General features: G+C 37.7%; 1 protein-coding gene across 4 annotated transcripts in view; it reads right to left on the bottom strand.

The window, feature by feature from the left end:
- Positions 1–8,533: 8,533 nt before the first annotated feature.
- Positions 8,534–11,732, bottom strand: part of gramd4a (GRAM domain containing 4a) — a 41,046-nt gene continuing 37,847 nt past the window's right edge. For all 4 annotated transcript variants that reach the window (XM_043237569.1, XM_043237572.1, XM_043237570.1 and 1 more), the window contains one exon: positions 8,534–11,692. In XM_043237569.1, coding sequence (XP_043093504.1) covers positions 11,594–11,692 — 99 coding nt within the window. In that variant the 3' untranslated portion in view covers positions 8,534–11,593. The remainder of the gene's footprint in view (positions 11,693–11,732) is intronic.

Raw genomic sequence — 11,732 nt, 5'->3', positions numbered from 1 at the left:
AATCCATCCAACACACTCCAGTTTCGCACTTTCAGGCCATTAAAAGGTGCGTAGATGTCTGTGAGAAGGTTAGCGGCTCTTTCAGCACAACTTGGCTAACAGCTGTGCCTCGCGTTTCAGTTTCGACTTAAACATCTGTCGATAAAAGCCCAGTGGTCCCTTGCCTCTGATGTGTACGGCACGTAAGATCATTAAAAACAGGCAGCCGTCACCTCGTGTGCAGCAGTGCAGCAGGCATGACGGGTAAACAGTATGCTAGCTCATTAGCAATTGACAATGCAGACAGCGTCGGCTTAAAGCCGCCATCAAGAATGTGAAAGCAATGGATTTATTCCCAGAGCGAAATCAACAGTGGAATTAATTCTCGAACCGGGGGAGGATGAGCTAATGTCAAAATCCGATTCATTTATTCATAAGTAACCTTCAGCACCAGGCGTGAGGTGACAGCGAGATGACGAACCAATCAGTGAGGAGATTTACTCAGTCTCAATATGCACCCTTCTGAACCCGAGAGAGAGAAAGAAAAAGAGAGAGAGATCGTCACCGTGAAAACATAATCAAAAACTCAAAAAAGTTTAATTACATTTGTGACCCTGGACCACAAAAGTAGCAAGACATATTTGTAGCAATAGACAACAATACAGTGTAAAATTATTGCTTTTTCTTTTTTGACAAATGCCATAAAGATCGTGTTTTTCTTACCCTAAATATACCAAATGATATTTTTTGATTAGTAATATGCATTGCTAATGAATTCATCTGGACAACTTTAAAAATTTACATTTTTGCATTCCAGATATTCAAACAGTTAAAAAATTAAATAAAATAATAATAATAATTTGTCAGCCAACTATGGTTGCAATTTCCATCGTTATGACCATAATTCAAGGATTTGTGTTTCCTGAAACCTTTGTTTCAACCAGCATTCGCAAACATTATGGTGATCACGACTGCGGTTATCAAAAGACATATCTATAATTGTACGGTGAGATTCGACAGAGAAAGAGGAAAACAACTTTTTTCTTTTTTTTTTTTTTAAGTGCACTATGTTTAGGAACTTATCATCAATGCCTTTTGTATTTTGTAAAATAAATAATAATGTTTTAAAAACAATGTGCAAAAGCATAATATTAATAAGTCAGAAAAGTTGCAAAACCCAGGCATTTTTATCCATGACACTCTTTTACATATTAAAAATAATCAAGAAAATAATTCAAATGGTAGTTGATAGACAAGTTAGGAAACCAACAAACACACAATAGCTCTTACGTTTAAAATGGAATCAATTTTTTTCAAATCAGATGTAATTTTTATATTTTATTTTATTTTATATTTTCTTTTGTGGGCTTTTTTTAAGTAACAAATCCACAATACCGTCTGGTCTACCTATTACTGCATCTTGGATAGGTGTTCTGTGTTTGCTTACGATCAGGTCAAAGCTATTTTTACGATTTATAAATATCAGTAGTTAGCATAAAGAACGCATGACATTATCCACATGACAAAATAGGGTTTCTATAAATTCATAATCGATGATCAGAACCACACATCACAGGCCTCTCCAGCAGATTCTCTGCTCAGCTCCACAGGGCAGATTTTTCTTCTCTGCTGTCTTGTACCAGTCTGTCAGATGCCTTTCAGATGTCTCTCAGTAGGCTCTTCAAAGGTTCTTCAGTCGTTCACGTTTTATATAATGCTTTGCCATCTTGAATTCAGTGCAATTGTTGTCTGAGCAGCATAAGAAACAACAAAGTTCATTGGGCAAACTACTTTATGCTACTTAATTTAACAAACTTTCTTTTTTTATTCATTCTGTTTTCTATAAAGGTGTCTCAACCCCAATTCCAGAGTAGCCGGGACATTTTGTAAAATGCAATAAAATCAAGAATCCGTGATTTGTTCATTGTCTTTAATTTTTATTTAATTGACAGCTGGCATTGTCTTGATCTAATAAGTCCCAATGGCAGTATGTATCTCTCTGCAATCCCAGTATATGTCAATAGTGCACATATGTCACCCGTGCCATTTGCTCTGCTGCACCCTCGTACCATGACAGATGTTTGCTTTTGCTTCTGTCGCTAGCGAAAGTCTGGATGGTCCCTTCGGTCTTTGGGACTGAGAACGCGAAATCCTTTTTTCCCGGAAACAAGCAGAAATGTGAATTCAACTGAAGTTTCCTTCCTTTCTCTGGACTCCCTGAATCTTTTCACAACATTATATACGGGACTTGGTAAACGACTGACATTCTGTACAATGTGATTTTTGATTCGTTTGACACCTCTCTCATGAATTTTTGGACAAAGTGAGCCACTGCGCTCTTTTTATACCCAAACACCTATCACAAGCTCGCCTGTTTACTGTAAACCGTCCCGAGATGGATATTCTACAACCTTCGGAGCTTTATTTTGCCTCGGTCCCATTTTTTGGAGCGAGTTGCAGCCGTCAAGAACTAAGTTACGAAATACATTTGACGTGGGCCAGTTAACAATTTTTGGAAATATTTTCTTTGCGCTTTTGTCAATTGAAAAACACATTAAAAGAATGAACAACGCACAGGTTCTGGCATTTATTGGATTTTACAAAATGGCCGTTGTAATCGATTTTAGTCATCCTCAAGTTCATTGTTTCTGTGAGTGAAAACACTTTGTAGGCTATCGAATGATATACTTTATTATCTTGTCATACTTCCTTTTCTTAGTAGCTTGTTGTGAAACCTTTTTCAAATCTCGGATGAATCTATTATTTTAGGTGTCTTAATTCACTTTTTACATATGTTGCCATGTTGGGTCTTGCAATTACTAGCATCGTCGTTATCTTGATATTTCCCTGAGCATTTGTACCTTATCAGGTGTCATTAAGTGTCGTGCATCAGCTCTTCTGTGAAGTTTCTATGAATATTCTCTCCAACAAAGAGGCAGCAGTCGGGTTTTGAGTGAGTGACTGCTTACGGTCATGTCCCTGTGCTGCTGTTGCCGCTTTTAACATTTGTCCCTAAAATATGGGGGACTCGTAAGTTGTCAAATGACTGTGGCATGGCTTCCCAATGCAACAGCAGGGTCACCTCTGCCACACAGATGATGATTGCCACATCGTTCAACAGCCCTGCATCAATCTGCGTGTCTGTTATTGGCCTCAAGAGACGTCCCAAACCCTCCGCTCGTCCTTTTCTCTCCCCTCATATCCCTCGACCTCTCCTCCCTACCCTCTGATCATCCGGTCTACTCTCCATCAGATGATGATGGATCTAAAGCGTCACAGAATCACCACGTTCCTCACCGTTTACAAACTGCCCTGTCAAAAGCAACATAGAGGCCACGTTTGCCAAAAATACTCTGCCTCCATCATCATTTGAAACCTTCAAGTCATTATACACTGAAATAACTAAATGGAAGTTCGGAAACCTTAAACGAGAATCAAAAAGCTTTGGCATCTTGTTGCCATTGATACTAAATATCACTGATTCATGCCAAAAAAATGTCAATCAAAAGCACGGATTTTCGCTGAATAAAGAATGTCCCATTTGTCCCAGTAAAAATACTTTTGTAAAAATTGATAGATAAAATAATATATTTAACCCTTAAACCCACTGTATTTGAAACATGGTATGGAAACACAGACTTCTACGGTCTCTAAATTACTTTTTGTAGTAAAAGGCGTAGGCTAAAAATGCTGGTAACATTTTAGATTACAGTAATGTACCGCGTAATTATACAGAATTTGCAGCATACCTATTTTGTACCTATAGAGTACCTCCACAGTATAAGGGAACAATATGTAACGTTTGTGGGATAAGGGGGTAATACAGATTTTTTCAATTGTTAACAAGCATTTGCCAATACTTAAAATACTTTTTCTAAACTCTTAACACAGCAGCACACTAACATCACACAATTAGCCAAATTGTTAATTTTCTGGCCAAAACCATGCTTTGTTAAATAAATACAAACTCTCCATTTCAAAATGCTGAGTACCTTTTTCTACATATACTAACTCTATCAAAACACAGCAAACCTGATTCAAAATTGAATCATTCAATCAAAACATTAGCACTAGTTTTCAATCCAACAGAAACATATAGTCAATCATAACACATAGACTGACAAAATGCTAACAATTAATTACAAAAATCTGCATTACTACGTGTTTTGGTTTGACCTGGGTAGAACATACAATATGACATCCATTTAATGCATTTAATCCATTGCATGTGTGTGTGTACCTGGTATTTATCATCTTATGGGGACAAAATGTCCCCACAAAGATAGTAATACCAGTAAATTCTTACCTTGTGGGGACACTTTATTTGGTCCTCATGAGAAAACAAGATTAGAAATTTGAGAGTCCCCACAAAAAAATGGAAACCAGTGTTTGTGTATGTGTGGATTACTGTAGGGCAGTATGTGTACAGCATAGTTGAGGACTCATCAGTAATTTATGAAATGTAAAAGAAAAGTGACAGAATTGCTGAAGTAAATTAGCAAAATGAAATTGCTGTCAGTGATCCAAAAAAAAAAAAAAACAGACAAAAACAAAAAAAACAGAAATAAAGTTCTAATCTATACGATCTTCAGCAACTGGCCACATGTTCTCATCGACATCACATCTTATATTTTCTCTTGCTATGCATCTGGGATAGAAACGTTTAGCATGCCTTATCCACCCTTGGCAGTCTTCAGCTGAGATATCTCGGCAGCCAGCCTCCATGGCATCCAGGAGGGACATCTGATCATGTGGTCTATGATCATAGACTTTCCACCTCCAGGCAGAAAAAAATTAGGATTGAGGAAAGGAGAGTACGGAGGAAGAAAAAGAGAAATCATTCTCAGATGGGCTGCAAACCAATTTGTGATTGCATGTGAATGGTGGAACGCTACATTGTCCCATACAATCACAAATGTCCTCACGTTTCCTCCTACTTGTTCCCTTTCTGCTGCTGGTACCAGTTGTTGGTGGAGGTCATCTAAAAACAAAAGAAGGCGCTCTGTGTTGAAGGGACCAATCTGGCTTTTCTGCAGGACCAAACCAGCACTTGAGATTGCAGCACACATTGTGATATTTGCTCCTCTTTGACCCGGAACATCAGCAGTGGCCCTTTTTCCAATCAGATTTCTTCCTCGTCTACGAGTTTTTGCCAGGTTAAATCCTGCCTCATCTACATAAATGAATTTATGTGGTGTCTGATTAGCCTCCAACTCCATAACTCTCTGAAAGAAATCAAACACATGATGTTTAAATGCTTTTCACTGTGTGGGTATGTTTACTTGAGTAGTAATTGATAGTAGTGGGAAAAAACTGTAGAATAGCGTAAAAGAATTGGATGTACTGTTATAGGCACCTGGACATATTGGTGTCGGAGTTCCTTGACCCGCTCACTGTTTCTTTCAAAGGGCACAGCTGTTTCATTCGAATTCTGTGTTTGTTCGAGTTCGAGTGATGGCAGCCAGGCTTGTCCTGTACAGTTCTGGATTGAATTTCTCTGAGTTTTATTGCATTGTCAGCAATAACCCACCCTACAATGGCATGCTCTTGGTCCTCAGTGAGCAGTTTTCTTCTTCCCCCAGAGCAAGGAAGTCGTTGTGTTCTTTAGAGGAACAAAAAAAAAGTACATATTTGTATTTGTATCTTGGTGGCCAACAGTTATTGTGATACATTACAACTGCAATTATGGCCCTCACAAAACTCATTGCTTACCTGTTGGTTTGTTAAAAATTTGGATAATGGATGCCACAGTTGACCGTCTAAGATTGGGCTGGACTCTTTCACCTGCCTCTCTCAATGACAGACCATGGTTTATCACGTGGTCAATAATAGTGGCTCTTATTTCATCTGTAACAACAGCTCTTACTCTACCCCTACCTCTTCTACCTTGTCCCGGTCCAGCTTCTCCTCTCCCTAGTCCACCTTGCCCTCTCCCTAGTCCACCTTCTCCTCTCCCTCGTCTACCTTCTCCTCTCCCTCATCTACCTTCTCCTCTCCCTCGTCTACCTTCTCCTCTCCCTCATCTACCTTCTCCTCTCCCTCATCTACCTTCTCCTCTCCCTCGTCTACCTTCTTCTCTCCCTCGTCCAACTCTTCCTCGTCCCGACATCTTCTTTCTTTTTCAGTTTTTCTGTTGTTCTGTATTGTTTTGAACAAAAACCAGTCCAGAAAGTGTAAAAATCCATGTAATCCATTACTTGGAATTAATCAATAAGATTGGAATCAGCTATCTCTTAATTATCAGTAATTAAAATAATTATTATCAGCTCTTTTAAGCTGCTGTTGTTTCAGAAGTAGAGGCTTTACAATATAGTTAGAGTTTGGAACATTAGCTCTTTATTTTTGACATGCTGTGTTTAAGCATTTGTAAAAATGATAAGAAAGATCCATGATTTTGCTATGGGGTAAACTTGTGTAAAAAGAAAATGTAAGCATTTTAAAAATGTGTTAATTGACTGAATATTGTGTGAAAACAACATGAATTGTGTTAATGGTATGGTTACAACAAACGGATGTTGTGCTAATTGTGTTTAGAGTTTTGAAAATGTGACTAGAAATTGGACAAAAGGATGTTAGCAATAGAAAAAAACTGTAATATGTGAAATTATATTTTTTTTTTACTGTACTTTTATTGTACGTTACTTAAGATATTTTATAACTACCTATTCTGAAATTATGTGTGATGTAGTGTATGACAAACGTATCGAAAACTTACAGGCGTATGTACGTGTAGGTAAACGGAAACAATATGCAACATTTAGGGGGAAAGGAGGCAATAACTTTGTAAATTAAAAGTATTTATACTGTAAATATATTTTAGTAAGTAAGGTGTAACTATTCTAAAATGATGTGGTATTCATAACGTACTGTGTTAGGTAACAATATTATGATTTACATAATGTTGTCTTATTGTAATAACAAAATATATGATGCAGCATGTTTTTACATACTGGGTATTATTACACCATGGGCTGGATTCACAAAACATTCTTAAGAAAAAATTTCTTCTTAACTGCCATTTTATTTAAGTTAAGACTATTCTGTACGGTTTTTAAGAATACTCTTATCTTTTTTCTTAAGATTGTTCTTACAAAAGACAAATTCAAAGAATTCAAATTCTCAAAAATCCTATTAAATGTCTTCTTAAAGTTAACTGCCAAATAGTCGTAGATCCATAAAGGATAAGGTTTTTAATGAAATTAATATATTTACAAATATTAAACGTTACAAAATAACAACACGTTTAACATAATAGTGTAATTACTATGTAATTACTATATTATTATGCATACATAAACTAGCATAGTTGCCTTATTAGATGTTTATGTTCCAGATGGAAATACTATGGTTTGTCAATAGGGATAGAGAGCAAGAAAGGCCTCTTAGAGACCGAGCAGATCCTCTCATACTGTTATCCATTCTCCGAAGGAGTACTTTCTTCTTTGCGCTAATTTCCTCTGTAAGAACCTCCAGCTCTTGCCTAGTGAAGTTTTTGTTGAGTAGTTTATGCTTTTCTACGAGTAAATTTCTCTTTTGATGGTTAATGTTGTTAAACGAACACATCTCACATTCAAATGAGACGCAGCTGCTACTTTAAAAAAAAAAAAGATAATGAAGCGTTGTTGCTTTTATAAGAAAAAAGATGTTTTTAAGCACAAATTTGATAACTTAAGAATTTTCCTAAGTGCAATTCTTAAAAAAAAAAACTTATGTAATTAATTCATTTCTTAAGAAGATTTTCATGAATCTGGCCCCAGATCTTTAAAAGGCAAATGCTAAAACATTATCAGGTTAAAATACTTTTTTTTTTTTCAGCTGGTCAAGCTGACAAACCAATTGTTTGCCTAGTTAAACCGATTGAACCGATTGCTCTGTTATTATAAAAGTGCTAGAAAAGCTTACGATGTAAAACCAAGCTAATAAATAACACGAACAAGACTTTTTTTTTGGTTTAATACACTGTAGTCACTCTGTACTGTCATTTTCCAAAAGATAATTTACCAAGCGTTCGCAATGGGTTTAATAACGTTTCGTAATAACAACGGTCTTAAAATAGAATTTAATCGTTCATCTTTCCCTCCAATTTCTGAAATGAGCAATAAACTTGCAAGACAACGATGTAGTTAAGCATAGTAACAACAAGAACACAATGTAAAAGTTATTCACTCTTCATCTTGGAACGCCTGTGCCGGGTTCTGAATAGATACGGAGCGAATGACAGCCAGAATGTTTTAAATTGGACGGAAATCCCTCCGTAAAAGCATCGAGAACCTTTTTGGACATTAATAGGACTCCGCCGCAGGCACTTGATAATAATAATAGGCACTCGAACCTCCGCTGGAAATAACATTTGCGGTTATGCGCATTACACGCTCCACAGAGCCTTTTAAAACTACAATGATAAAAGCGTTTATTGCTTCATATAGCCACATTATGGGACTTACAGGTATTTCTCTACGTGTCTATCCGGCGCTTTCCAGCCTGTTACCCCAGCGCCGTCTAGCGGCAGCTCATCGAAAGATCCCCCCCCACAGAAACAAACCATCCACAGACATAGAATTCATTCATTTACTTAAATAAAAAAAAAGTGTACAACACATTATGATTTAACAATATACATTATATTACTCTACTTCTGTATAGAAATTCCTTTTAATCGTTTGTCTTCAGACGGTCAGAAAAAAAAAGATAACAAATAATAACAATAATTCACATCTTTCAGATGAACTCTGTAAATGTTATTTTGCAGCGGAAATATTATGAAAATAGCAAACGTTTACACAGTTAACAAATACTTTATCAGCTAGTGCCAGCTTGACCACCTCCAGATACACAATGACTTTTGATGCTTAGTTAAACAGCCCAACACAGCATTTTACTGTAACTTTGTCGTGTTTAAAACGCATATTGTGTGTCTGTGTCATATTCCATTCAAATCGCATATTTTTACATGTGATTCGAACCTTTTACTCTAATTTTAGTCATTGACGGTTGTCCAAAAAAACTAAAATTCCATTTAAAATCATCAATTTAAGGCAGTACGATATAACCACAATGTACAGACAATTCGTGATCTACTAAATATATATATTTTTCCTTTCAAATTTGACTGAAATATGACCTGGCGATATTCACTCATGAACCGCATCAATGTACTTGTAATTCATTTCTTAGTGCCGACGCGTTTTCTGAAAGCGTGTGCGTGTACCCTAAACCACAGTACGAAAAAGAACGGAAAAACAGAAATGATATTATTCCAGTTTTCACACCCCTGGGCTGGGCTGGTGAGCAGGGATCAAACTGGGATCAAAACCCAGCCCGTGTAAACATCAGTTCGAGACGGACGCCGTTTAAGGAGAGCAGTTAGAGAAACGTTTGGCAAAACTATAAGCTACCCGATGCGTCCTGTGCTTCATTAGTGCAGTCCGACACAACAGCCAGCGTGCGGGAGACTTCCAAAAGCTCTAATGCGCCTTTGGTAAAAAAAAAAATAATAATACACCGATTCATCTTTGGGAGCCGAGCAACATTCAACAGTCCCTTATGTGCGCGAGTAAACGGACAGGTGCATGGGAAGACAAAGCACGAACGGTAGTTTCTCGTGGTCTTTGGAATGTCTTGAATTTCCCACGATGGTAAACTGAAAGTAATTAAACGTTTTCGTTTTTAGTTTTAGGCTCTCGCGAAAAACCGATACGCGCGCTATATTGCCAAGAGCGTTGGGGTCACCCCCTTTTCGCCCTTCCAAAAGCCTGCTCCTAATCCCAGCTTGGGTTTTTGGCTCAAGGACTGCCTTTAAAGTCACACCAAAGGTGTTCAGCTGGGATCAGGAGTTGGCTTTATGCAGACCAGTCGAGTTCTTCCACAGTTTAACCTTTCCTTACACGCGGAGGCATCGTTTTGTCAGAACTAAAAAGACACAATTCCCTTGAATATCATTATATGCTTTAACATTAAGGTTTCTACTTACCGATATTACTGAAGTAGTTAAACCTGTTCATTGGAAGGGGGTGACCCAATACTTTTGGCAATATAGTGTATTAATATATATATATTAGTGAGATTCTTTGCTTGGAATTCTTTTGATTTTGGGGTAAAACATGATTTGAATATTTGCCTGTGTGAAAGATTTTTCTAAAAAGCGTAAAGATTGTCATCAAAATGAGTTCACTCTGCGACCGCATTAGGCGAATAAAAAAAATGTTCTAAGATTTGTTTGGTACTGAACTTTGTAACAATTTAAAGTGACAAAAAACAACCAGCGATTACTTTAAGACAGACATACACGAAGTACAAACAAAGTCAAAATCTTCAGCAGCACTTTACTTTACAGTCCAGTTCTCAACGTGTGTATTACGTACTTACTACAGCTAACACGGTACTAACCCTAAACCTAAAACTTAAGCCCTATTAAGCCCAAGTAGCTACCTTATATTATTAATTACTTTCTTGTTTAAGTACACGGTTACAGTACACTGCAAGTATACTACTGCAAAATAAAGTGCAACCAAACGTCGGTTTCCGAGTTCGACAACCTTCACATATCTAGCGTTTTCGAATGCAAGCGCGTCGATAGGAGCGCTACGACGTAATGGCGTCACAATTTAAAAGAAAGGCATTTTAAACCGCTTCCCAAAGTTAAATTCGGGGAAGATATTCTGCTAAAAACACGTAAAGCACACTTTGCTGAGAGGTGAGATTTAAAACGTTTCGCGCACACCGCAACAATGTAAACAAACGTTTTCGAAAAAAAGGAAAAGAAAAGAAAAACAAGGCATTGTTTATCAGTCTTAAAAGTCATTTGCACCGGTAGCGATTTGCGGCGACAAAAGTTCATTCGCATTCATTTTCGATGAAAGTTCGCAAAATGGCAGAGTGCGCAAAGCTCAACTTTATCGGACCTGAATAAAAAGCGGGGGTTTTTTCCAGCTGACCACTAGCATTTTTAAATTTGACAGCTGTGAAAGGTCAAAGTCGAATAGAGTGCACGAAAACATGAGCTATATACCTTTATGGTGCCTTAAATTGCTCAAACTCTGATTAAAAATGAATACATTTCCCGTCAATCTGTTGCCGCAAAACACCGTAAGTGCGAACATTGCATTTCATATTAATCAGTATTTTTGCATCGTATAAAACATCAACATTTTACCGTAACCGAGAAGCGAAATACTTCGTTCGAGAGATTTTATTTGGTTTTAAAAATTGCGGTCAACATTTGAACTTTGAACAAAAACACTGATTAATACCGTTTGCAGCGTTTAACGCGTTTAAGACCATCCTGTTGGGATCGCCTTTCGCAAAACCCTCCCATGTTAACATCTTCCGGGATAAAAACCAGGCGTGAAAGACACAAGTCCGTACACCGATCAGTGTGCTCGTCTTTAAAAAGCCGGGAAAAAGGTCTACAGTCGCGTGACGAGAAGCCGCCCGCGTCCCTCAAGGAGGAAAAGTCTTTTGAGATGCAGAACCCCTGCTGGAATGTCAGCTCGCCGAATCTCCTGCCAGTGGCGTCGCTCCAAAATACGGTCCATCCATTACAGTTAACCAGACAGGAAATACTGTTTTTTTTTGTCCCCAAATGAGAAATCCTCCAGGAAGGATAAACGGCGAGTTACGTCTCAGGGTTGGCTGTGGTCATGATCTTCATGTACTGGGTAAAAATCGTCTCAAAGGCCTCGTCTCTGTGTATCATGGCACCAAAGACCAGTGGCTGCGAGGGACGAGACGAAGCATTTCAAGTTATGTTTCAA

This window comes from Puntigrus tetrazona, chromosome 4 (genome assembly GCF_018831695.1).
Source record: "Puntigrus tetrazona isolate hp1 chromosome 4, ASM1883169v1, whole genome shotgun sequence".
Classification (NCBI taxonomy): domain Eukaryota; kingdom Metazoa; phylum Chordata; class Actinopteri; order Cypriniformes; family Cyprinidae; genus Puntigrus; species Puntigrus tetrazona.
The sequence above is the reverse complement of the archived record's forward strand: the minus strand, read 5'-3'. Positions and strand labels throughout refer to the sequence as shown.